Source organism: Onthophagus taurus, chromosome 5 (genome assembly GCF_036711975.1).
Source record: "Onthophagus taurus isolate NC chromosome 5, IU_Otau_3.0, whole genome shotgun sequence".
Taxonomy (NCBI): domain Eukaryota; kingdom Metazoa; phylum Arthropoda; class Insecta; order Coleoptera; family Scarabaeidae; genus Onthophagus; species Onthophagus taurus.
Genome location: NC_091970.1, coordinates 174,473 through 200,888, shown reverse-complemented (window position 1 = coordinate 200,888; position 26,416 = coordinate 174,473). Strand labels below are relative to the sequence as shown.

The window sequence follows — 26,416 nt, the reverse complement described above, 5'->3', positions numbered from 1 at the left end:
ATGTAAGTTTTATTTCAACATTTTTTTTCTTAATATTTTTCCAATCCAACCCATCAATTATTATACATCATTTTAAAGAGAAAGCTTTGAGCTTTAATTTAAAATAAGTTTCATTCCTTAATTTCAATAAATACGGCTTCCAGGAATTTTTAAATTAGCATCTTTTTTGATATTTTCAGGTTATACGAAAATGTAAGTTTTATTTCAACATTTTTTTTCTCAATATTTTTCCAATTCAACCCAACAATTATTATACATCATTTTAAAGAGAAAGCTTTGAACTTTAATTTAAAATAAGTTTCATTCCTTAATTTCAATAAATACGGCTTCCAGGAATTTTTAAATTAGCACCTTTTTTGACACTTTTAGGTTATACGAAAATGTAAGTTTTATTTCAAAATTTTTTTTCTCTATTTTTTTCCAATCCAACCCATCAATTATTATACATCATTTTAAAGAGAAAGCTTTGAGCTTTAATTTAAAATAAGTTTCATTCCTTAATTTCAATAAATACGACTTCCAGGAATTTTTAAATTAGCACCTTTTTTGACACTTTTAGGTTATACGAAAATGTAAGTTTTATTTCAAAATTTTTTTTCTCTATTTTTTTCCAATCCAACCCATCAATTATTATACATCATTTTAAAGAGAAAGCTTTGAGCTTTGATTTAAAATAAGTTTCATTCCTTAATTTCAATAAATACGGCTTCCAGGAATTTTTAAATTAGCATCTTTTTAACATTTTTAGGTTATTCGAAAATGTAAGTTTTGTTTCAACATTTTTTTTCTTAATATTTTTCCAATCCAACCCATCAATTATTATACATCATTTTAAAGAGAAAGCTTTGAGCTTTAATTTAAAATAAGTTTCATTCCTTAATTTCAATAAATACGGCTTCCAGGAATTTTTAAATTAGCATCTTTTTTGACACTTTTAGGTTATACGAAAATGTAAGTTTTATTTCAAAATTTTTTTTCTCTATTTTTTCCCAATCCAACCCATCAAGTATTATACATCATTTTAAAGAGAAAGCTTTGAGCTTTAATTTGAAATAAGTTTCATTCCTTAATTTCAATAAATACGGCTTCCAGGAATTTTTAAATTAGCACCTTTTTTGACACTTTTAGGTTATACGAAAATGTAAGTTTTATTTCAACATTTTTTTTCTCAATATTTTTCCAATCCAACCTATCAATTATTATACATCATTTTAAAGAGAAAGCTTTGAGCTTTAATTTAAAATAAGTTTCATTCCTTAATTTCAATAAATACGGCTTCCAGGAATTTTTAAATTAGCATCTTTTTTGACACTTTTAGGTTATACGAAAATGTAGGTTTTATTTCAAAATTGTTTTTCTCTATTTTTTTCCAATCCAACCCATCAATTATTATACATCATTTTAAAGAGAAAGCTTTGAGCTTTAATTTGAAATAAGTTTCATTCCTTAATTTCAATAAATACTGCTTCCAGGAATTTTTAAATTAGCATCTTTTTTGACACTTAGACTATGCGAAAATAGGGGGATTGCATATTTTGTTAAACGTAAAACGTAAATAAAATTAATTTCATTTCTCAAATATTTATTTCTTTCTTTTAGTTGTTGCAATATGGGATCACCTATTCCATCGTTTACCTTCAAATGTTGTACATCCAACAATAAACAAGGTTATTATGCATCAAATTATCTACATTTATTAAAAATTAAAACACAAAATCGAATTTAACAAAGTTTTAAGGTGCAAGCAGCGTTTTTGCCATCAGGAGAGCAAACACAGGTGTTACAATCTTTCTTAAAAGTTTCTCCAGGGTTACAATGCGTATCTAAAATATTCAAAATTAGTTATTGTTAACAAAAATTAAATGTTTTAACCTCTCTTTGTTGGCCTGCAAGCTTTCTTGGTGCACGCCCAACTTCCTTGGATACATTTGCAACTATTGCAATCGATTGCCTTTGTGTCCCCCGGTTGGCATTCATCTTCAAAAATAAAGATTTAAAACATTAAAATGATCATCTTAATCACTTACCTGCATAAACCAAAGCAACAGCAACAGCTATAATCAAAAGGATTGTTAAATATTTCATTTTAATGTGTTGATTCTTCCTTTAAAAGATGAAAACTAAAACTGCACTGCATAACAAGAAACTCACTTCCTATTTATACTAAAACTCGAGTGTTTGTGGAGTTTATTATCTAATTGCGCAATTATTTACACCAGGATTTAGTGTTAAAAGAAAAATTTTAACCCAAAGAATTAAAATTATATTTTTAGAAGATAATTGAAGACTTTGTTGAACAAACAATTTAAAGATTTCATTTAAATTAAACCTTGAATGTCCAAGAAAACCTGTTTAACACTTATTATTTGCATTGTTACTTCATGTTTATTCGCATCTAGTGGAAAATGTACTTCCCATTTTTTACCACAATGATGTAACCCAATTCTGTTTTATTAAACACATTTAATCATCTTCATTCGTCGTAAATTATTTCTTAATCCCCACCAAATTAAAACGCAAATTGTGATAACAACTCAAAACAAGACTTATTTTTCCTCGAAGGAACTCTCGATAACAACAACAAAGTTAACATTCTAGAAACTCGAGAATGAAACTACCAATTTTAACCATTTTATTCGTTTTAATTTGCTTTAATACATGTAATTCGGGTGAGTTTATTTTCTTGTCCCTTTGTAAGTTGAATCGCTAAAACTATAAAATAAAATGATTATGTTTATAATTTGACGAAAAATAACTTAAATACCTTAAAATTAATAAAAATATTAGAGAATAAAGCTGCTTTCATTGGTTATAAATAATCTGTCAACAACTGTCACTTAAAGAACATAACCTTAAAAGTAAATATTTATTTTTTTATTAATCTAAGATAAATTTTAACGATTTTAATTATCAATTATTAATTTAATAATATAATTTATCAATTATCATTATCATAAAGTAAGTTGAGATTAATTTGGGATTTTTAAACAGCGAGTAACCCCATCTATTGGTAAATGATTAATTCGTATTTATCACCTTTACTCAATAATACAATACCAACTCTTCCGTACGAATTAGTTATTATTGATAAACGAAAATTAATTATATTAATGAAAAAGAAAATGGAAATTTATAAGACAATTTATAGTTAATAGAGAAATAAATAATTTATAGTTTATTCATATTCGCCCTAGATGGCGCAGTTAAGTTTTATTCAATTTAAATAAAATGAATTAGATTATTTAATTAATAATAACTTTAATTATGTGTGTTCGAAGTTAATTAAAAAGAAATTTTTTAGCTAATAACTTTTAATTTTGTTGAAATTATTTTATTCCCCAAAATGTAACTTTAACCTTACATTTTTCATCTGTCAAAAACAATTCTCAATAATTTTATATTAATTTTTTTATTTAATTTAAGCGATTGGAATCCCGGTTATGTTAGCTCAACTCTCAATTGATGAAGGTAAATTATATCTTTATGTTCCACCCACTTTGAAATATTTAATTTTTAGGTGATTGCAAAATTGGTGATTTGAAAACGGAGTCCTGCAATTATTGTTATTGTTCGAATACGAGATGGGTTTGTACCGTTCTAAACTGTGAAATTAATAAGGAATAATTTATTGTTGAGGTTTCTTTATACATGGAATAGTGAAGAATAGATAGCGAAGAAGATTGTTTATTTTAAGTATTTTAATTAAAACAACAATGATATTATAAAACATATAATAAATCGTAAAGAAACTGACGTCATTAAGAGATTAACATTAAATTTTGCACAAATTAACTTATTTTTAACAAAAAATTCTTTAAAAGTAGTGAGTTTTAGGTTATGCTAGTATTACAGATTCCTGTAAAGCGAATAAAAAAGAATTAATTAATTTTGGGGCTAAAACATCTAAACGAAATGAAGATTTTGATATTTTTCCTTAACTTATTTACTTCTTTTTTCGTTTTAACACATTGTAGGAAGTTTATTTTCTATTAATTCCTTTATTGTATGAAAAAGACAAAACCCATCGACTCTATTGAGATCCAACCTTGTCCCTTTGCAAGTTGAATCGCTAAAACTATAAAATAAAATCTCGTTTTTATGATTATGTTTATAATTTGACGAAAAATAACTTGAATACCTTAAAATTAATAAAAATATTAGAGAATAAAACTGCTTTTATTGGTTATAAATAATCTGTCAACAACTGTCACTTAAAGAACATAACCTTAAAAGTAAATATTTATTTTTTTATTAATCTAAGATAAATTTTAACGATTTTAATTATCAATTATTAATTTAATAATATAATTTATCAATTATCATTAACATAAAGTAAGTTGAGATTTATTTGGGATTTTTAAACAGCGAGTAACCCCATCTATTGGTAAATGATTAATTCGTATTTATCACCTTTTATCAATAATACAATACTAACCCTTCCGTACGAATTAGTTATTGTTGATAAACGAAAATTAATTATATTAATGAAAAAGAAAATGGAAATTTATAAGACAATTTATAGTTAATAGAGAAATAAATAATTTATAGTTTAATCATATTCGCCCTAGATGGCGCAGTTAAATATTCAATTTGAATAAAATGAATTAGATTATTTAATTAATAATAACTTTAATTATGCGTGTTCGTAGTTAATTAAAAAGAAATTTTTTAGCTAATAACTTTTAATTTTATTGAAATTATTTTATTCCCCACAATGTAACTTTAACCTTACATTTTTCATCTGTCAAAAACAATTCTCAACAATTTTTATATTAATTTTTTTATTTGATTTAAGCGATTGGAATCCCGGTTATGTAAGCTCAACTCTCAATTGATGAAGGTAAATTATATCTTTATGTTCCACCCACTTTGAAATAATTAATTTTTAGGTGATTGCAAAATTGGTGATTTGAAAACGGAGTCCTGCAATTATTGTTATTGTTCGAATACGAGATGGGTTTGTACCGTTCTAAACTGTGAAATTAATAAGGAATAATTTATTGTTGAGGTTTCTTTATACATGGAATAGTGAAGAATAGATAGCGAAGAAGATTGTTTATTTTAAGTGTTTTAATTAAAACAACAATGATATTATAAAACATATAATAAATCTTAAAGAAACTGACGTCATTAAGAGATTAACATTAAATTTTGCACAAATTAACTTATTTTTAACAAAAAATTCTTTAAAAGTAGTGAATTTTAGGTTATGCTTGTATTACAGATTCCTGTAAAGCGAATAAAAAAGAATTAATTAATTTTGGGGCTAAAACATCTAAACGAAATGAAGATTTTGATATTTTTCCTTAACTTATTTACTTTTTTTTTCGTTTTAACACATTGTAGGAAGTTTATTTTCTATTAATTCCTTTATTGTATGAAAAAGACAAAACCCATCGACTCTATTGAGATCCAACCTTGTCCCTTTGCAAGTTGAATCGCTAAAACTATAAAATAAAATCTCGTTTTTATGATTATGTTTATAATTTAACGATAAATAACTTAAATACCTTAAAATTAATAAAAATATTAGAGAATAAAGCTGCTTTTATTGGTAATAAATAATCTGTCAACAACTGTCACTTAAAAAACATAACCTTAAAAGTAAATATTTATTTTTTTATTAATCTAAGATAAATTTTAACGATTTTAATTATCAATTATTAATTTAATAATATAATTTATCAATTATCTTTAACATAAAGTAAGTTGAGATTTATTTGGGATTTTTAAACAGCGAGTAGCCCCATCTATTGGTAAATGATTAATTCGTATTTATCACCTTTTATCAATAATACAATACCAACTCTTCCGTACGAATTAGTTATTATTGATAAACGAAAATTAATTATATTAATGAAAAAGAAAATGGAAATTTATAAGACAATTTATACTTAATAGAGAAATAAATAATTTATAGTTTAATCATATTCGCCCTAGATGGCGCAGTTAAGTTTTATTCAATTTAAATAAAATGAATTAGATTATTTAATTAATAATAACTTTAATTATGTGTGTTCGAAGTTAATTAAAAAGAAATTTTTTAGCTAATAACTTTTAATTTTGTTGAAATTATTTTTTTCCCCAAAATGCTTAACATGGCATCGAAGTACAATAAGTTGGGGTTCCAACGCTTGAACAAAAACACCAATTACATCCGTATTTAAATTCCGTTCCTGGTTCACAAAGTGGAGCTAAAAATTATTTATAAAACATTTTTTATATTTAACAAGAACGATTCAAATTTTTACCAGGTTTGGGAGTTGTGGGAATAAACGCTTTTGGACCACAATTCCATTGATACTTTACACACTGACAATGACACTGCTTTTCTTCATCGGAATAAGTTTGCCCATTATTACAAACTAAAATAAATTACATTTTAAAACGTACATTGAAAATCGTGGATAAAAACCTGATCTTGGTGCCACATGGTGAACATCGCCTAAAATTTTAAAAAATAATTGATTAGTTAAAATTAGATAATTTATTTTAGTAATTATAACTTCCTACAATGTGTTAAAACGAAAAAAAAAGTAAATAAGTTAAGGAAAAATATCAAAATCTTCATTTCGTTTAGATGTCTCAGCATAAAGTTCAAAAATAACATTTTTCTCCATTCAACTTTGATTAATTAATCCAATTAAAAATGCATTTTCCTTTTAAAAAGGTCTTTTAATCATTAATTAAGTTTTTATAGCTCATAAATAAACCCCAAAATTAATTAATTCTTTATTCGCTTTACAGGAATCTGTAATACTACCATAACCTAAAACTCAGAATTTTTTGTTAAAAATAAGTTAATTTGTGCAAAATTTAATGTTAATCTCTTAATGACGTCAGTTTCTTCACGATTTATTATATGTTTTATAGCATCATTGTTGTTTTAATTAAAATACTTAAAATAAACAATCTCCTTCGCTATCTATTCTTCACTATTCCATGTATAAAGAAACCTCAACAATAAATTATTCCTTATTAATTTCACAGATTAGAACGGTACAAACCCATCTCGTATTCGAACAATAACAATAATTGCAGGACTCCGTTTTCAAATCACCAATTTTGCAATCACCTAAAAATTAAATATTTCAAAGTGGGTGGAACATAAAGATATAATTTACCTTCATCAATTGAGAGTTGAGCTAACATAACCGGGATTCCAATCGCTTAAATCAAATAAAAAAATTAATATAAAACTATTGAGAATTGTTTTTGACAGATGAAAAATGTAAGGTTAAAGTTACATTTTGGGGAATAAAATAATTTCAACAAAATTAAAAGTTATTAGCTAAAAAATTTCTTTTTAATTAACTTCGAACACACATAATTAAAGTTATTATTAATTAAATAATCTAATTCATTTTATTTAAATTGAATAAAGCTTAACTGCGCCATCTAGGGCGAATATGAATAAACTATAAATTATTTATTTCTCTATTAACTATAAATTGTCTTATAAATTTCCATTTTCTTTTACATTAATATAATTAATTTTCGTTTATCAACAATAACTAATTCGTACGGAAGAGTTAGTATTGTATTATTGATAAAAGGTGATAAATACGAATTAATCATTTACCAATAGATGGGGTTACTCGCTGTTTAAAAATCCCAAATTAATCTCAACTTACTTTATGATAATGATAATTGATAAATTATATTATTAAATTAATAATTGATAATTAAAATCGTTAAAATTTATCTTAGATTAATAAAAAAATAAATATTTACTTTTAAGGTTATGTTCTTTAAGTGACAGTTATTGACAGATTATTTATTACCAATAAAAGCAGCTTTATTCTCTAATATTTTTATTAATTTTAAGGTATTTAAGTTATTTTTCGTCAAATTATAAACATAATCATAAAAACGAAATTTTATTTTATAATTTTAGCGATTCAACTTGCAGAGAGACAAGGTTGGATCTCAATAGAGTCGATGGGTTTTGTCTTTTTCATACAATAAAGGAATTAATAGAAAATAAACTTCCTACAATGTGTTAAAACGAAAAAAGAAGTAAATAAGTTAAGGAAAGATATCAAAATCTTCATTTCGTTTAGATGTTTTAGCATAAAGTTCAAAAATAACATTTTTTTTCTCCATTCAACTTTGATTAATTAATCCAATTAAAAATGCATTTTTTTTCTCAATAAATTAATTTCCTTTTAATCATTAATTAAGTTTTTATAGCTCATAAATAAACCCCAAAATTAATTAATTCTTTTTTATTCGCTTTACAGGAATCTGTAATACTAGCATAACCTAAAACTCACCACTTTTAAACAATTTTTTGTTAAAAATAAGTTAATTTGTGCAAAATTTAATGTTAATCTCTTAATGACGTCAGTTTCTTTACGATTTATTATATGTTTTATAACATCATTGTTGTTTTAATTAAAATACTTAAAATAAACAATCTTCTTCGCTATCTATTCTTCACTATTCCATGTATAAAGAAACCTCAACAATAAATTATTCCTTATTAATTTCACAGTTTAGAACGGTACAAACCCATCTAGTATTCGAACAATAACTATAATTGCAGGACTCCGTTTTCAAATCACCGATTTTGCAATCACCTAAAAATTAATTATTTCAAAGTGGGTGGAACATAAAGATATAATTTACCTTCATCAATTGAGAGTTGAGCTAACATAACCGGGATTCCAATCGCTTAAATCAAATAAAAAAATTAATATAAAATTATTGAGGATTGTTTTTGACAGATGAAAAATGTGAGGTTAAAGTTATATTTTGGGGAATAAAATAATTTCAACAAAATTAAAAGTTATTAGCTAAAAAATTTCTTTTTAATTAACTTCGAACACACATAATTAAAGTTATTATTAATTAAATAATCTAATTCATTTTATTTAAATTAAATAAAACTTAACTGCGCCATCTAGGGCGAATATGAATAAACTATAAATTATTTATTTCTCTATTAATTATAAATTGTTTTATAAATTTCCATTTTCTTTTTCATTAATATAATTAATTTTCGTTTATCAACAATAACTAATTCGTACGGAAGAGTTAGTATTGTATTATTGATAAAAGGTGATAAATACGAATTAATCATTTACCAATAGATGGGGTTACTCGCTGTTTAAAAATCCCAAATTAATCTCAACTTACTTTATGATAATGATAATTGATAAATTATATTATTAAATTAATAATTGATAATTAAAATCGTTAAAATTTATCTTAGATTAATAAAAAAATAAATATTTACTTTTAAGGTTATGTTCTTTAAGTGACAGTTATTGACAGATTATTTATTACCAATAAAAGCAGCTTTATTCTCTAATATTTTTATTAATTTTAAGGTATTTAAGTTATTTTTCGTCAAATTATAAACATAATCATTTTATTTTATAGTTTTAGCGATTCAACTTACAAAGGGACAAGGTTGGGTCTCAATAGAGTCGATGGCAAGGTTTGTAGAACATAAAGTTACCTCATTCCCTATGCCTCTGTAGTATCGATTATTACCCCGCAGATTGACGTCACTGGTTCGATACAGTCAAAATAAAAGATAGCCTATACGTGCCTATACTGTGGTACAGTCTATATAAAATATTTAAACCTCGCATCGTGTTGTGTTGTTCATAGAACTAGCTACGTCACTGACTCACCTTGCCTCTCAGAGGAGGAGAATCGGTATTGGGTAACCTTATGTTCTATAGACCTTGGATTAATCCCATCATATCTCCATAAAATTAAGGTAAAAGAAAATCCAAACTGTAAATGCGGAGATGAGGAATCCCAGTCTATCTAAATAAAGATTAATTTTCTTCTTTTATTTTCATTCTGTTACTATGCGTGTTCTTAAATAGCTTAAAAATCCACAAATTGTAAAAGAAATGATTGAGGTTATATTTCCTGTCAAACTCTTCGTTGCTTAATTTGGGCGATAAAATCATTTCGGGGAATCTTAAATCACTAAAACTAAATAACTTGAGTATTTAAATACGTACTTTAAACGTTATTGAGGTTCAATTAAACTTTTGGTCGAAGAAAATCCTAAATTTCAAAAAATAATAGGCAGACTGTCAATCGGAATCGAAACTTCAAAAATACTTTCATTAATTATCGCTAGATGGAGTGAGAAATTGTTTAATTTTTATTTTATTTAAAAATAAATTTTGTGACAGTTTTTAAAGAATTATTAATCGTAAAAATTTCTATCTAAATAAGGTTAAATTATATATTTAAATAATTCAAAATATAATTTAATACATGTAATTACTGATAGATGGAAATTAAAATAATGACATTATATGCCACCATAATACTTTTTATTTTAGCGCTCAAAACAATTTTAAATGTTATTCCATTTATTCTAATTGATCGTAATATTCATAATAACTATCATCTTCATCAACATATCCTTCCGACGGTTTATCATATTCATCTTCATCATCATTTAGGTCATCATACCCGAATTTATCCGTCTCAATTGCCTCATATTCTCCACTATAATACTCCATTTCATGTTTTTCATCTAAATATTTGTAATATTCATAATAATTTTCGTTATCGTATTCATAATAGTCGGTATTCAAATATTCATTTTCCTCGTAATAATTTTTAAGAAATTCATCCTGAAAATTTCCAAGATGATCGCAAACACTTTGTGTGCAAGTTTCAGCCGTTCCATCCATCGAACAGTTACAAGTGTTACATCCTCTTTTATATCTTGAACCCGGATTACAAATTTCTAAAAGACAAACATATAATATAAATAAATTAATTTTAAATTTAATTTTATTATTAAAATAAAGGAATAGGTGGCGCCATCTCTTAATAAATTTGTGATTTAGGTTGCATTGATTTGTGTTAAGAGGGTTGCTAAGTGTTATATATATTCGAATGATTATATTGAAAGGAGCTATCAGCATGGAAACTTCGGCGAGAGATACTGCTCAATTACAAAGAAGCAACGTTCCATTTGTTAGGCAACCACATACACATGTATGCATATGTAAACATATAGTTAATAAGAGATGAGTAATGTGAGGTTATGTTAGTTTAATAATAAAACGAGTAAGAGTTGTCCCGCGTTTTATTAAGAAGATTAAGCCTTTTTCAATCGTCTTTAAGCGTGCATCTATCAGGTTAAGGGCCCAGATCGCGCCTATGTGAGTAAAGGACGATCAGTAGAAGAGAAAAAGCGAAAGTCGATTCGACCGGAAATAATTAAAGAATACCTGTCCCTCTTAAAAATCGATGATTTCTTTTTTAATCGGTAAGAAATGACTCAAAAGATGTGTTAATGATAAAAAAAAGTGCGGAAAAGTGTAGTACTTACCGAAAAATCACTTTAAAGTTGCGATTTGACGTTTCTTTTTGGAAGTTCAAAGTTCGTATTAAATCCTAACGTCAAATTGTTTAATTTATACCCACGCACAAAATAAAAAGTTATTTTCACTAAACTTGTTGAGATTACAACATATTTACGGATGAAAACCTTATTTCTTAGGCTATCAATGCATAACGACAATTACCTGTCGTTAGATAGAATTGTTTCTACCAAATGTGTGTTAATAGACTTTATGTTAATAGATTGTGTATCAATTGATCTGTCAAACCACTAAAGTATCTTTAAATTGTAAATACAAATGATAAATAAGCTTATTTAATAATAGTTTGCTTAAATTAAAATAGTTATTAAAAAAGATATATGTATAGCAATATATAGGATAGCAACAAACTGTGCATTTAACCAAATGACAATTACAACTGACATAATGACACCTATGTGAAGTTAGCCCCCAATTAAATAGTTACATGTATAGTATTTTGATTATAACATGAAAACCAGTGAACCGATTTCGATAAATAATGTCTCATTCGAAAGCTTAATACGAAAGTGGAAATGCCCGATTTGAAAACTCTTTCGAATTTCGATAAAACGCCAAAATAATGCGAAGATACACGAAAATAACACAAAATTGACCTTCTTTAAGTGGTGATAACTCGTAAACAATGTACCCGATGATCAAGATCGATTATTTATCATTTATATTTACAACATACAGATATTTCAGCTTTTTGACATATCAATTGATACACAATCCATTAACACAAAGTCTATTAATACACATTTGGTAGAAACAATTCTATCTAACGCCATTTAATTGTCGTTCTGCATCGATAGCCTAAGAAACAAGGTTTTCATCAGAAAATATGTTGTAATCTCAACAAATTTAGTGAAAATAACTTTTTATTTAGTGCGTGGGTATAAATTAAACAATTTGACGTTAGGATTTAATACGAACTTTGAACTTCCAAAAAGAAACGTCAAATCGCAACTTTAAAGTGATTTTTCGGTAAGTACTACACTTTCCCGCACTTTTTTTTTATCATTAACACATCTTTTGAGTCATTTCCTACCGATTAAAATGTCACAAAATTTATTTTTAAATAAAATAAAAATTAAACAATTTCTCACTCCATCTAGCGATAATTAATGAAAGTATTTTTGAAGTTTCGATTCCGATTGACAGTCTGCCTATTATTTTTTGAAATTTAGGATTTTCTTCGACAAAAAGTTTAATTGAACCTCAATAACGTTTAAAGTACGTATTTAAATACTCAAGTTATTTAGTTTTAGTGATTTAAGATTCCCCGAAATGATTTTATCGCCCTAATTAAGCAACGAAGAGTTTGACAGGAAACATAACCTCAATCATTTCTTTTGCAATTTGTGGATTTTTAAGTTATTTAAGAACACGCATAGTAACAGAATGAAAATAAAAGAAGAAAATTAATCTTTATTTAGATTTTAGATAGACTGGGATTCCTCATCTCCGCATTTACAATTTGGATTTTCTTTTACCTTAATTTTATGGAGATGTGATGGGATTAATCCAAGGTCTATAGAACATGTTCTATAAACCTTGGAGTTGTCCCGCGTTTTATTAAGAAGATTAAGCCTTTTTTCAATCGTCTTTAAGCGTGCATCTATCAAAAGTCAGATGTGAAAATGTAAAAGAAAGATGCTATTTGTAATATCTTACTGATAATTTCATTCCCTTCTTGTTCTTTAATCGATTCCATCCCTGGAGGTAATTCGATTTCTAAAAATTCAGGTAAAGTATCAGCTGCAATGCTATCTTGTTCAATAACATCAGGACACTCTTTCAGTTTACACCACCAAATCGATTCTTTACAAATACACCGATTACAAACATCTTCATTACGAATTTCCCCTTCCTTACATATCTCTTTAGTTCCGTCGAATTTAAAAAATTCATAAACCCGATCTAAACGGGATTCGTGCGAATAATTTTTGATTATCGTGTCTTCCCGACACAATTCCAAAGGGCATTCCCAAACGTTTTCGGTTTGATTACATCGACACCGATTGCAGGGCCAATCGGGTTTGAACATTTCATTTTTACACGGTCCCAATGGTAAGATGGAGGTGTGTTGGAATTGGGGCAGTTGTAGAAATGGAAGTAGTGTCCATCGTCCGTTTTTGCAATAAAAATTCGAGTCGTCTTTTCGTAACATTTCTTCGTCGGCGCAATCGTTGCAAATATCATTTTTGCACGACCATCGATTTGTTTTTGTTGAACACAAACAAACTAAACAGTTTCTTCGGTAAGCGTCGCCTTGATTGCAAGAGTCGTCCTCGTAAATTCCGAGAATTACTTTGGATAGATTGAGTATAAGAAAAATTGTTTTAAAAAACATGGTTAATAATTAATAAAATCAATGCAAGGTGAGAATGAAAGAATGAGACGTGGGTTTTAATTGTTTAATAAATTTTAATGACTAAGTATTATCTTTTAGGTTGTTTTTAACATGTGTAAGTGCAATTCCATTTAAAATTTCGATTACAATGGCAACGGTGGCATTCCTCTTCGTTCATTTCGCCTAAATCGCATCTTTTATCTAAAAAAAATTATTTACAACAATTATTATACATCATTTTAAAGAGAAAGCTTTGAGCTTTAATTTAAAATAAGTTTCATTGCTTAATTTCAATAAATACGGCTTACAGGGATTTTTAAATTAACATCTTTTTTTACTCTTTTAAATGTAAGTGTTGTTTCAACATTTATTTTCTCAATATTTTTCCAATCCAACCCAACAATTATTATACATCATTTTAAAGAGAAAGCTTTGAGCTTTAATTTAAAATAAGTTTCATTCCTTAATTTCAATAAATACGGCTTACAGGAATTTTTAAATTAGCATCTTTTTTGACACTTTTAGGTTATTCGAAAATGTAAGTTTTGTTTCAAAATTTTTTTTCTCTATTTTTTTCCAATCCAACCCAACAATTATTATACATCATTTTAAAGAGAAAGCTTTTAGCTTTAATTTAAAATAAGTTTCATTCCTTAATTTCAATAAATACGGCTTACAGGAATTTTTAAATTAGCATCTTTTTAACATTTTTAGGTTATTCGAAAATGTAAGTTTTGTTTAAAAATTTTTTTTCTCTATTTTTTTCCAATCCAACCCAACAATTATTATACATCATTTTAAAGAGAAAGCTTTGAGCTTTAATTTAAAATAAGTTTCATTCCTTAATTTCAATAAATACGGCTTACAGGAATTTTTAAATTAGCATCTTTTTTGACACTTTTAGGTTATTCGAAAATGTAAGTTTTGTTTCAAAATTTTTTTTCTCTATTTTTTTCCAATCCAACCCAACAATTATTATACATCATTTTAAAGAGAAAGCTTTGAGCTTTAATTTAAAATAAGTTTCATTCCTTAATTTCAATAAATACGGCTTCCAGGAATTTTTAAATTAGCATCTTTTTTGACACTTTTAGGTTATTCGAAAATGTAAGTTTTGTTTCAAAATTTTTTTTCTCTATTTTTTTCCAATCCAACCCAACAATTATTATACATCATTTTAAAGAGAAAGCTTTTAGCTTTAATTTAAAATAAGTTTCATTCCTTAATTTCAATAAATACGGCTTACAGGAATTTTTAAATTAGCATCTTTTTTGACACTTTTAGGTTATTCGAAAATGTAAGTTTTGTTTCAAAATTTTTTTTCTCTATTTTTTTCCAATCCAACCCAACAATTATTATACATCATTTTAAAGAGAAAGCTTTGAGCTTTAATTTAAAATAAGTTTCATTCCTTAATTTCAATAAATACGGCTTCCAGGAATTTTTAAATTAGCATCTTTTTTGACACTTTTAGGTTATTCGAAAATGTAAGTTTTGTTTCAAAATTTTTTTTCTCTATTTTTTTCCAATCCAACCCAACAATTATTATACATCATTTTAAAGAGAAAGCTTTTAGCTTTAATTTAAAATAAGTTTCATTCCTTAATTTCAATAAATACGGCTTACAGGAATTTTTAAATTAGCATCTTTTTAACATTTTTAGGTTATTCGAAAATGTAAGTTTTGTTTAAAAATTTTTTTTCTCTATTTTTTTCCAATCCAACCCAACAATTATTATACATAATTTTAAAGAGAAAGCTTTGAGCTTTAATTTAAAATAAGTTTCATTCCTTAATTTCAATAAATACGGCTTACAGGAATTTTTAAATTAGCATCTTTTTTGACACTTTTAGGTTATTCGAAAATGTAAGTTTTGTTTCAAAATTTTTTTTCTCTATTTTTTTCCAATCCAACCCAACAATTGTTATACATCATTTTAAAGAGAAAGCTTTGAGCTTTAATTTAAAATAAGTTTCATTCCTTAATTTCAATAAATACGGCTTCCAGGAATTTTTAAATTAGCATCTTTTTTGACACTTTTAGGTTATTCGAAAATGTAAGTTTTGTTTCAAAATTTTTTTTCTCTATTTTTTTCCAATCCAACCCAACAATTATTATACATCATTTTAAAGAGAAAGCTTTTAGCTTTAATTTAAAATAAGTTTCATTCCTTAATTTCAATAAATACGGCTTACAGGAATTTTTAAATTAGCATCTTTTTAACATTTTTAGGTTATTCGAAAATGTAAGTTTTGTTTAAAAATTTTTTTTCTCTATTTTTTTCCAATCCAACCCAACAATTATTATACATCATTTTAAAGAGAAAGCTTTTAGCTTTAATTTAAAATAAGTTTCATTCCTTAATTTCAATAAATACGGCTTACAGGAATTTTTAAATTAGCATCTTTTTTGACACTTTTAGGTTATTCGAAAATGTAAGTTTTGTTTCAAAATTTTTTTTCTCTATTTTTTTCCAATCCAACCCAACAATTATTATACATCATTTTAAAGAGAAAGCTTTGAGCTTTAATTTAAAATAAGTTTCATTCCTTAATTTCAATAAATACGGCTTCCAGGAATTTTTAAATTAGCATCTTTTTTGACACTTTTAGGTTATTCGAAAATGTAAGTTTTGTTTCAAAATTTTTTTTCTCTATTTTTTTCCAATCCAACCCAACAATTATTATACATCATTTTAAAGAGAAAGCTTTTAGCTTTAATTTAAAATAAGTTTCATTCCTTAATTTCAATAAATACGGCTTACAGGAATTTTTAAATTAGCATCTTTTTAACATTTTTAGGTTATTCGAAAATGTAAGTTTTGTTTAAAAATTTTTTTTCTCTATTTTTTTCCAATCCAACCCAACAATTATTATACATAATTTTAAAGAGAAAGCTTTGAGCTTTAATTTAAAATAAGTTTCATTCCTTAATTTCAATAAATACGGCTTACAGGAATTTTTAAATTAGCATCTTTTTTGACACTTTTAGGTTATTCGAAAATGTAAGTTTTGTTTCAAAATTTTTTTTCTCTATTTTTTTCCAATCCAACCCAACAATTGTTATACATCATTTTAAAGAGAAAGCTTTGAGCTTTAATTTAAAATAAGTTTCATTCCTTAATTTCAATAAATACGGCTTCCAGGAATTTTTAAATTAGCATCTTTTTTGACACTTTTAGGTTATACGAAAATGTTAGTTTTAACTCAATACTCGTTTTCTCAATATTTTTTTAATTCAACCCATTGATTGTTATACATCGATTTAAACAGAAAGCTTCAAGCTTCAATTTAAAATAAGTTTTATTTCTTAATTTCAATAAACACGGTTTCCAGGAATTTTTGAATTAGCATCTTTTTTGACATTTACCTGTCTGATTCTGTCACAAAGTCTTAAAATGTGTGACTTCTTGGGACACAAAGGGTTAAACTTACCTTGTTCTTCATAACAAGGCAATAAAGTACAAATCCAACTATCCCCATCGGCACAATAACAATTATTGCAATCAATTTCTTTATTATCGCCCGGGCTGCAGATTTCTAAAACGACAAAACATTTTTTTCACAACAAACCAAGTAAAATAAAACTCACCTTTTGTGGCAGGATAAGCGATCGTTAAATAGAAAATTACAAACAAATAGAGATAAACGATTCTGGGAAACATGATGCTAAATAAAATAGATGTTTAAGCAATCAAAACGGTTGAAGGTTAATGTGGAAGGTGAATCTCGTGACAATTTCAATAAAGATGAAAGTGTGGGTACCCAAAAAAACTACTCCAAGTTCGAGGTCAATGTACAAGAAAAACGAAATTCCGTAAAAAAATAATTAAATTAATTAAAATTTAATTAATCATTCAATTAATGTAAATGAAGTCTAATTCTTTAAAAAAATAAACTTAATTAGCGCGAATCAATTACTTAGCGATGTAGCGCCATCTAGTGAAATTTAAATCTAACCTAACGGTTCGTTGTGGAAGAGTTCTGTTTTAAAAAAATAATTCATTAAATATATAATAGATGTCACTACTTAAATATAATATAAATTATTTTTTTTAATTATTCATAATTTTAATAAATAACAAAAATATTGACACATCCTTCTTAAATCCTTTCTTAAAACCCATCTTAACTTCTCAGTAAACAGACTTAATCTTTAATCCTTTCGTTTTCTTTTCTTCTCTTAAATTTGAAAGAAGACGCGTTTTTCACACACCATTTGCAACAAAAATAAGATTGTTTTCACAATACCCATTATCTTATTTCCGTCAAACACCACCTCATCATCCAAAAAGCCTTCTCGTTTCTTTACACAAGCGGAGATAATCCGAAAGATTTGACGTTTTAATTACAAAAACGTCCGAGTCAATTTTAAGCCTCTTGCAAATCTCTTCTTCTTTCGCTTTAAAAAGGGCCGATGATCCAGTGACTTTTAAAAGTCTGTTTGCTGTTTTTTGTTTACCACTATCCGGATTAACGGATTATGAAAGTTAAGGATGGTTTTGCAAAGAGGTAAAAATTTTATTTTAACGAGAAAATGAAAATTTTATTTAATTTATTCGAAGTAAGTACTTTAAAATAGGTTATGATCGAGAAGAAATTGATTAGTTTGATTATATAGATCCTAAGAGTGCCAAAAAAGATGCTAATTTAAAAATTCCTAGAAGCCGTATTTATTGAAATTTAGGAATGAAACTTATTTTAAATTAAAGCTCAAAGCTTTCTCTTTAAAATGATGTATAATAATTGTTGGGTTGGATTGGAAAAATATAGAGAAAAAAAATGTTGAAACAAAACTTACATTTTCAAATAACCTAAAAGTGTCAAAAAAGATGCTAATTTAAAAATTCCTGGAAGCCGTATTTATTGAAATTATCGAATGAGATTTATTCTATATTAAAGCTCAAAGCTTTCTCTTTAAAATGATGTATAATAATTGTTGGGTTGGATTGGAAAAATATAGAGAAAAAAATTTTGATACAAAACTTACATTTTCGAATAACCTAAAAGTGTCAAAAAAGATGCTAATTTAAAAATTCCTGTAAGCCGTATTTATTGAAATTAAGGAATGAGACTTATTTTAAATTAAAGCTCAAAGCTTTCTCTTTAAAATGATGTATAATAATTGTTGGGTTGGATTGGAAAAATATAGAGAAAAAAAATTTTGAAACAAAACTTACATTTTCGAATAACCTAAAAGTGTCAAAAAAGATGCTAATTTAAAAATTCCTGGAAGCCGTATTTATTGAAATTAAGGAATGAAACTTATTTTAAATTAAAGCTCAAAGCTTTCTCTTTAAAATGATGTATAATAATTGTTGGGTTGGATTGGAAAAATATAGAGAAAAAAAATTTTGAAACAAAACTTACATTTTCGAATAACCTAAAAGTGTCAAAAAAGATGCTAATTTAAAAATTCCTGGAAGCCGTATTTATTGAAATTAAGGAATGAAACTTGTTTTAAATTAAAGCTCAAAGCTTTCTCTTTAAAATGATGTATAATAATTGTTGGGTTGGATTGGAAAAATATAGAGAAAAAAAATTTTGAAACAAAACTTACATTTTCGAATAACCTAAAAGTGTCAAAAAAGATGCTAATTTAAAAATTCCTGGAAGCCGTATTTATTGAAATTAAGGAATGAAACTTGTTTTAAATTAAAGCTCAAAGCTTTCTCTTTAAAATGATGTATAATAATTGTTGGGTTGGATTGGAAAAATATAGAGAAAAAAAATTTTGAAACAAAACTTACATTTTCGAATAACCTAAAAATGTCAAAAAAGATGCTAATTTAAAAATTCCTGGAAGCCGTATTTATTGAAATTAAGGAATGAAACTTATTTTAAATTAAAGCTCAAAGCTTTCTCTTTAAAATGATGTATAATAATTGTTGGGTTGGATTGGAAAAATATAGAGAAAAAAAATTTTGAAACAAAACTTACATTTTCGTATAACCTAAAAGTGTCAAAAAAGATGCTAATTTAAAAATTCCTGGAAGCCGTATTTATTGCAATTAAGGAATGAAACTTATTTTAAATTAAAGCTCAAAGCTTTCTCTTTAAAATGATGTATAATAATTGTTGGGTTGGATTGGAAAAATATAGAGAAAAAAAATTTTGAAACAAAACTTACATTTTCGAATAACCTAAAAGTGTCAAAAAAGATGCTAATTTAAAAATTCCTGGAAGCCGTATTTATTGAAATTAAGGAATGAAACTTATTTTAAATTAAAGCTCAAAGCTTTCTCTTTAAAATGATGTATAATAATTGTTGGGTTGGATTGGAAAAATATAGAGAAAAAAAATGTTGAAACAAAACTTACATTTTCGAATAACCTAAAAGTGTCAAAAAAGATGCTAATTTAAAAATTCCTGGAAGCCGTATTTATTGAAATTAAGGAATGAAGCTTATTTTAAATTAAAGCTCAAAGCTTTCTCTTTAAAATGATGTATAATAATTGTTGGGTTGGATTGGAAAAATATAGAGAAAAAAAATTTTGAAACAAAACTTACATTTTCGAATAACCTAAAAGTGTCAAAAAAGATGCTAATTTAAAAATTCCTGGAAGCCGTATTTATTGAAATTAAGGAATGAAACTTATTTTAAATTAAAGCTCAAAGCTTTCTCTTTAAAATGATGTATAATAATTGTTGGGTTGGATTGGAAAAATATAGAGAAAAAAAATTTTGAAACAAAACTTACATTTTCGAATAACCTAAAAATGTCAAAAAAGATGCTAATTTAAAAATTCCTGGAAGCCGTATTTATTGAAATTAAGGAATGAAACTTATTTTAAATTAAAGCTCAAAGCTTTCTCTTTAAAATGATGTATAATAATTGTTGGGTTGGATTGGAAAAATATAGAGAAAAAAAATTTTGAAACAAAACTTACATTTTCGAATAACCTAAAAGTGTCAAAAAAGATGCTAATTTAAAAATTCCTGGAAGCCGTATTTATTGAAATTAAGGAATGAAACTTGTTTTAAATTAAAGCTCAAAGCTTTCTCTTTAAAATGATGTATAATAATTGTTGGGTTGGATTGGAAAAATATAGAGAAAAAAAATTTTGAAACAAAACTTACATTTTCGAATAACCTAAAAATGTTAAAAAGATGATCAGGGGTACAACTTAGTATAGAGATAAGTTGCGTTAAATCATCTTAATTTATTGTCCTCTACATGTCCCTGCTCTGTGTCGGTTCTTATGTGAATCACCCTGTATATTTATCTACAGGGTGTATCTGAATGACTGCAACAAATTTCAAGGGGTGATTTGAAAAACAATAATAATAGTAAGAAAAACACTGACATTTAAACGTCAAAAATATTTCTGACAAAGATTACAGAGCCTACTAAGATTTTTTCATTAAAAATTCATTCCAACTTTTGATCGACAACCCCGATATTTGACGTGCAGTATTTGCTTTATTATTTTTTTTCTCAAAAATTAGTCGTTTTTGGAAAAATTTTAGAGAGACAAAAAAGTTTTAGGATACTTTCATCTACCTAGGTAAATTTTTTTTAGTGTATTTATCGTCTGCATAACAAAAATACTAGCAAAAATGTAAAGGGGGTGGTTACGTTTAGTAGTTTAGAAGGGTAGGTTGAAAGTACAAATAGGATCAAAAGGTGCCCTATTATGAGTTAAACATATTCTACAAATAGTGGAACCTAAAAAAGTTCTAACGAACCAGTTACGTGAGACACCCTGTATAACTGTCAATCTTTGACATAACACATCAAGCAAAACATATACTTCCACTTAAATCTTGGCAAACTTCATGGTAAAAGCTCAGCTGTCATTTGCCTCGCCCATCAAAAATAAATCCTAATGTTTGGTATTTAACTTAGTACAAGTTAAATGTTAGCTAATCTAATTGGACTGGCTTTAAAAGGTTTCTTACGACGAATCGAAATGTTTGAAAAAAATTTTAAATAAATAATCAAACGGGAAATAATAAAAAATAAACAAACCTCAAGTTTACCACAAAACTCCTTTTTGATTGTATTTTCCTTCGGTTTATGCCCACATTTAGAACTTTTAGATTGTTGTAAAAGTTATTTTTATAGAAACGCCTAACGATAATGAAAAAATGAAGAAAATTGTTTAAATCGATTCTAAGTATGAGATCCGTCGGCAAAGTTGAAAAGCGTCATCTTTTCATAAGAAGCGAATACGTTTTAAAGTTTCGTTAGAAAAGGTCGAATACTATAATCGTAAAATGGTCGTGTTTATTATATGTTTCTTCGTCCCACACGTGTGCAATTGTTAAATAAATCTCAATCAGCTCGGTCTTTGCTGGACTCCGACTGCCGACGACGATGCAGCTTCGCCGTACCAGGTCCAAGAAAGGAGCTTTTTTTCCATCTACAAGTTGACGTCCGGGGCGAAAAGCTGCCGATGATTTACGGTCATCCTACGCAACTCTGTGATAAACTCGCGGTGTTATGTTACACTTGTCTTTTACTTTTGTTACTTAAGTTACTGGAAAAAAAAGAAAAAGTACCATTTTATTTTTAAACTAAAAAAAATGTTTTATATTATAAATATTTCTGCAAAATGAAAGATACACAATCCTTCTCTTCGGCCGACATTCGGTAATCGAAGCATGTTACAAAAAAACTTTTAGATCAAAAGTTGTAGCAAATTTTATTCTTAACAATATTGCTCTCTTGCATTTTTGCTCTCAGATGCGTCAATATCGAGAAAAATACAAAAATATGAAAATTTACTAAATTTCCTTGTTTTACTATTAGCTAATGGTAACATTCGGGAATCGAAGCATATTACAAAAAAACTATTAGATCAAAAGTTGTAGCAAATTTTATTCTTAACAATATTGCTCTCTTTCATTTTTGCTCTTAAATGCGTCAATAGCGAGAAAAATACGAAAATATGAAAATTTACTACATTTTCTTGTTTTACTATTAGCTAATGGCAACATTCGGGAATCGAAGCATATTACAAAAAAACTTTTGTAGCAAAAGTTGTAGCAAATTTTATTCTTAACAACATTGGTCTCTTTCATTTTTGCTCTTAAATGCGTCAATAGCGAGAAAAATACGAAAATATGAAAATTTACTACATTTTCTTATTTTACTATTAGCTAATGGTATCATTCGGTAATCGAAGCATGTTACAAAAAAACTTTTGGATCAAAAGTTGTAGCAAATTTTATTCTTAACAACATTGGTCTCTTTCATTTTTGCTCTTAAATGCGTCAATAGCGAGAAAAATACGAAAATATGAAAATTTACTACATTTTCTTGTTTTACTATTAGCTAATGGTAACATTCGGGAATCGAAGCATATTACAAAAAAACTTTTGGAGCAAAAGTTGTTGCAAATTTTACTCTTAACAACATTGGTCTCTTTCATTTTTGCTCTTAAATGCGTCAATAGCGAGAAAAATACGAAAATATGAAGATTTACTACATTTTCTTATTTTACTATTAGCTAATGGTAACATTCGGGAATCGAAGCATATTACAAAAAAACTTTTGGAGCAAAAGTTGTAGCAAATTTTATTCTTAACAATATTGCTCTCTTGCATGTTTGCTCTCAGATGCGTCAATATCGAGAAAAATACAAAAATATGAAAATTTACCAAATTTCCTTGTTTTACTATTAGCTAATGGTAACATTCGGGAATCGAAGCATGTTACAAAAAAACTTTTAGATCAAAAGTTGTAGCAAATTTTATTCTTAACAATATTGCTCTCTTGCATTTTTGCTCTCAGATGCGTCAATATCGAGAAAAATACAAAAATATGAAAATTTACTAAATTTCCTTGTTTTACTATTAGCTAATGGTAACATTCGGGAATCGAAGCATATTACAAAAAAACTTTTGGAGCAAAAGTTGTAGCAAATTTTATTCTTAACAATATTGCTCTCCTGCATTTTTGCTCTTAAATGCGTCAATAGCGAGAAAAATACGAAAATATGAAAATTTACTACATTTTCTTATTTTACTATTAGCTAATGGTAACATTCGGTAATCGAAGCATGTTACAAAAAAACTTTTAGATCAAAAGTTGTAGCAAATTTTATTCTTAACAATATTGCTCTCTTGCATTTTTGCTCTCAGATGCGTCAATATCGAGAAAAATACAAAAATATGAAAATTTACTAAATTTCCTTGTTTTACTATTAGCTAATGGTAACATTCGGGAATCGAAGCATATTACAAAAAAACTTTTGGAGCAAAAGTTGTTGCAAATTTTATTCTTAACAATATTGCTCTCTTGCATTTTTGCTCTTAAATGCGTCAATAGCGAGAAAAATATGACAATTTACTACATTTTCTTGTTTTACTATTAGCTAATGGTAACATTCGGGAATCGAAGCATGCTACAAAAAAACTTTTAGATCAAAAGTTGTAGCAAATTTTATTCTTAACAATATTGGTCTCTTTCATTTTTGCTCTTAAATGCGTCAATAGCGAGAAAAATACGAAAATATGAAAATTTACTACATTTTCTTATTTTACTATTAGCTAATGGTAACATTCGGGAATCGAAGCATGTTACAAAAAAACTTTTGGAGCAAAAGTTGTAGCAAATTTTATTCTTAACAATATTGCTCTCTTGCATTTTTGCTCTCAGATGCGTCAATATCGAGAAAAATACAAAATATGAAAATTTACCAAATTTCCTTGTTTTACTATTAGCTAATGGTAACATTCGGGAATCGAAGCATGTTACAAAAAAACTTTTAGATCAAAAGTTGTAGCAAATTTTATTCTTAACAATATTGCTCTCTTGCATTTTTGCTCTCAGATGCGTCAATATCGAGAAAAATACAAAAATATGAAAATTTACTAAATTTCCTTGTTTTACTATTAGCTAATGGTAACATTCGGGAATCGAAGCATATTACAAAAAAACTATTAGATCAAAAGTTGTAGCAAATTTTATTCTTAACAATATTGCTCTCTTTCATTTTTGCTCTTAAATGCGTCAATAGCGAGAAAAATACGAAAATATGAAAATTTACTACATTTTCTTGTTTTACTATTAGCTAATGGCAACATTCGGGAATCGAAGCATATTACAAAAAAACTTTTGTAGCAAAAGTTGTAGCAAATTTTATTCTTAACAACATTGGTCTCTTTCATTTTTGCTCTTAAATGCGTCAATAGCGAGAAAAATACGAAAATATGAAAATTTACTACATTTTCTTATTTTACTATTAGCTAATGGTATCATTCGGTAATCGAAGCATGTTACAAAAAAACTTTTGGATCAAAAGTTGTAGCAAATTTTATTCTTAACAACATTGGTCTCTTTCATTTTTGCTCTTAAATGCGTCAATAGCGAGAAAAATACGAAAATATGAAAATTTACTACATTTTCTTGTTTTACTATTAGCTAATGGTAACATTCGGGAATCGAAGCATATTACAAAAAAACTTTTGGAGCAAAAGTTGTTGCAAATTTTACTCTTAACAACATTGGTCTCTTTCATTTTTGCTCTTAAATGCGTCAATAGCGAGAAAAATACGAAAATATGAAGATTTACTACATTTTCTTATTTTACTATTAGCTAATGGTAACATTCGGGAATCGAAGCATATTACAAAAAAACTTTTGGAGCAAAAGTTGTAGCAAATTTTATTCTTAACAATATTGCTCTCTTGCATGTTTGCTCTCAGATGCGTCAATATCGAGAAAAATACAAAAATATGAAAATTTACCAAATTTCCTTGTTTTACTATTAGCTAATGGTAACATTCGGGAATCGAAGCATGTTACAAAAAAACTTTTAGATCAAAAGTTGTAGCAAATTTTATTCTTAACAATATTGCTCTCTTGCATTTTTGCTCTCAGATGCGTCAATATCGAGAAAAATACAAAAATATGAAAATTTACTAAATTTCCTTGTTTTACTATTAGCTAATGGTAACATTCGGGAATCGAAGCATATTACAAAAAAACTTTTGGAGCAAAAGTTGTAGCAAATTTTATTCTTAACAATATTGCTCTCTTGCATTTTTTGCTCTCAGATGCGTCAATATCGAGAAAAATACAAAAATATGAAAATTTACTAAATTTCCTTGTTTTACTATTAGCTAATGGTAACATTCGGGAATCGAAGCATATTACAAAAAAACTTTTGGAGCAAAAGTTGTTGCAAATTTTATTCTTAACAATATTGCTCTCTTGCATTTTTGCTCTTAAATGCGTCAATAGCGAGAAAAATATGACAATTTACTACATTTTCTTGTTTTACTATTAGCTAATGGTAACATTCGGGAATCGAAGCATGCTACAAAAAAACTTTTAGATCAAAAGTTGTAGCAAATTTTATTCTTAACAATATTGGTCTCTTTCATTTTTGCTCTTAAATGCGTCAATAGCGAGAAAAATACGAAAATATGAAAATTTACTACATTTTCTTATTTTACTATTAGCTAATGGTAACATTCGGGAATCGAAGCATGTTACAAAAAAACTTTTGGAGCAAAAGTTGTAGCAAATTTTATTCTTAACAATATTGCTCTCTTGCATTTTTGCTCTCAGATGCGTCAATATCGAGAAAAATACAAAATATGAAAATTTACCAAATTTCCTTGTTTTACTATTAGCTAATGGTAACATTCGGGAATCGAAGCATGTTACAAAAAAACTTTTAGATCAAAAGTTGTAGCAAATTTTATTCTTAACAATATTGCTCTCTTGCATTTTTGCTCTTAAATGCGTCAAT

At 26.7% G+C, this 26,416-nt stretch overlaps 4 protein-coding genes and 7 long non-coding RNA genes across 13 annotated transcripts in view; 4 read left to right on the top strand and 7 right to left on the bottom strand.

Annotated features, from left to right (window-relative positions):
- Positions 1-1,565: 1,565 nt before the first annotated feature.
- On the bottom strand, positions 1,566-13,725 carry LOC111423208 (uncharacterized). Its single transcript, XM_023056455.2, has 6 exons — positions 13,032-13,725; positions 10,349-10,729; positions 7,125-7,169; positions 2,028-2,054; positions 1,873-1,977; positions 1,566-1,823 (listed from the first exon to the last, which is right to left on the bottom strand). The coding sequence occupies exons 1-6, from the start codon at positions 13,708-13,710 to the stop codon at positions 1,723-1,725; spliced, it is 1,338 nt and encodes a 445-aa protein (XP_022912223.2). The 5' UTR covers positions 13,711-13,725; the 3' UTR covers positions 1,566-1,722.
- Positions 2,251-3,141, bottom strand: LOC139429811 (uncharacterized). The gene is made up of 2 exons (XR_011640383.1): positions 2,765-3,141; positions 2,251-2,712 (listed from the first exon to the last, which is right to left on the bottom strand). It is a non-coding gene; the product is annotated as an uncharacterized lncRNA (long non-coding RNA).
- LOC111423209 (uncharacterized) lies at positions 2,308-3,753 on the top strand. Its single transcript, XR_002707430.2, has 3 exons — positions 2,308-2,669; positions 3,424-3,468; positions 3,518-3,753. It is a non-coding gene; the product is annotated as an uncharacterized lncRNA (long non-coding RNA).
- On the bottom strand, positions 3,669-4,310 carry LOC111423212 (uncharacterized). Of its 2 annotated transcripts, XR_011640384.1 has the most exons (3): positions 4,139-4,239; positions 3,948-4,075; positions 3,718-3,856 (listed from the first exon to the last, which is right to left on the bottom strand). It is a non-coding gene; the product is annotated as an uncharacterized lncRNA (long non-coding RNA). The 2 variants fall into 2 exon arrangements; XR_002707433.2 differs by having other exon boundaries at positions 3,669-4,075; positions 4,139-4,310.
- Positions 5,087-5,940, bottom strand: LOC111423210 (uncharacterized). The gene is made up of 2 exons (XR_002707431.2): positions 5,511-5,940; positions 5,087-5,447 (listed from the first exon to the last, which is right to left on the bottom strand). It is a non-coding gene; the product is annotated as an uncharacterized lncRNA (long non-coding RNA).
- LOC111423214 (uncharacterized) lies at positions 5,985-7,370 on the bottom strand. 2 transcript variants are annotated; one of them, XM_071196027.1, is made up of 5 exons: positions 7,125-7,370; positions 6,514-7,075; positions 6,416-6,445; positions 6,252-6,365; positions 5,985-6,194 (listed from the first exon to the last, which is right to left on the bottom strand). In XM_071196027.1, exons 2-5 carry the CDS (start codon positions 6,608-6,610, stop codon positions 6,094-6,096), a joined length of 342 nt encoding a protein of 113 aa, XP_071052128.1. In that variant the 5' UTR covers positions 6,611-7,075; positions 7,125-7,370; the 3' UTR covers positions 5,985-6,093. The 2 variants fall into 2 exon arrangements, with proteins under 2 accessions (XP_071052128.1, XP_071052129.1); XM_071196028.1 differs by having other exon boundaries at positions 7,008-7,075; positions 7,125-7,369.
- On the top strand, positions 7,657-8,179 carry LOC111423218 (uncharacterized). Its single transcript, XR_002707437.2, has 2 exons — positions 7,657-7,828; positions 7,898-8,179. It is a non-coding gene; the product is annotated as an uncharacterized lncRNA (long non-coding RNA).
- LOC111423217 (uncharacterized) lies at positions 8,342-8,747 on the bottom strand. The gene is made up of 2 exons (XR_002707436.2): positions 8,632-8,747; positions 8,342-8,582 (listed from the first exon to the last, which is right to left on the bottom strand). It is a non-coding gene; the product is annotated as an uncharacterized lncRNA (long non-coding RNA).
- LOC111423219 (uncharacterized) lies at positions 9,164-9,417 on the top strand. The gene is made up of 2 exons (XR_002707438.2): positions 9,164-9,335; positions 9,388-9,417. It is a non-coding gene; the product is annotated as an uncharacterized lncRNA (long non-coding RNA).
- Positions 11,693-26,416, top strand: part of LOC111420091 (protein gooseberry-neuro-like) — a 135,017-nt gene continuing 120,293 nt past the window's right edge. The window contains exon 1 of the mRNA XM_071196025.1: positions 11,693-12,341. The gene's annotated coding sequence lies outside the window, so the exon portion shown is untranslated. The remainder of the gene's footprint in view (positions 12,342-26,416) is intronic.
- Positions 13,761-17,453, bottom strand: LOC111423207 (protease inhibitors-like). Its single transcript, XM_023056454.2, has 3 exons — positions 17,302-17,453; positions 17,145-17,249; positions 13,761-13,911 (listed from the first exon to the last, which is right to left on the bottom strand). The coding sequence occupies exons 1-3, from the start codon at positions 17,372-17,374 to the stop codon at positions 13,817-13,819; spliced, it is 273 nt and encodes a 90-aa protein (XP_022912222.1). The 5' UTR covers positions 17,375-17,453; the 3' UTR covers positions 13,761-13,816.

Coding starts and splice junctions, on each gene's coding strand:
- LOC111423214 (XM_071196027.1), bottom strand. CDS start 6,610: ATGTTATTTTTGAACTTTATGCTGAGACATCTAAACGAAATGAAGATT. Junction 6,446..6,513: donor TTTTTTCGTTTTAACACATT/GTAGGAAGTTAT, acceptor TTAAAATTTTAG/GCGATGTTCACCATGTGGCA. Junction 6,195..6,251: donor TCCCACAACTCCCAAACCTG/GTAAAAATTTGA, acceptor AATAATTTTTAG/CTCCACTTTGTGAACCAGGA.
- LOC111423208 (XM_023056455.2), bottom strand. CDS start 13,710: ATGTTTTTTAAAACAATTTTTCTTATACTCAATCTATCCAAAGTAATT. Junction 1,978..2,027: donor TGTTGCTTTGGTTTATGCAG/GTAAGTGATTAA, acceptor TTATTTTTGAAG/ATGAATGCCAACCGGGGGAC. Junction 1,824..1,872: donor TTGCAGGCCAACAAAGAGAG/GTTAAAACATTT, acceptor TGAATATTTTAG/ATACGCATTGTAACCCTGGA.
- LOC111423207 (XM_023056454.2), bottom strand. CDS start 17,374: ATGTTTCCCAGAATCGTTTATCTCTATTTGTTTGTAATTTTCTATTTA. Junction 17,250..17,301: donor CGCTTATCCTGCCACAAAAG/GTGAGTTTTATT, acceptor TTGTCGTTTTAG/AAATCTGCAGCCCGGGCGAT. Junction 13,912..17,144: donor GCCTTGTTATGAAGAACAAG/GTAAGTTTAACC, acceptor AATTTTTTTTAG/ATAAAAGATGCGATTTAGGC.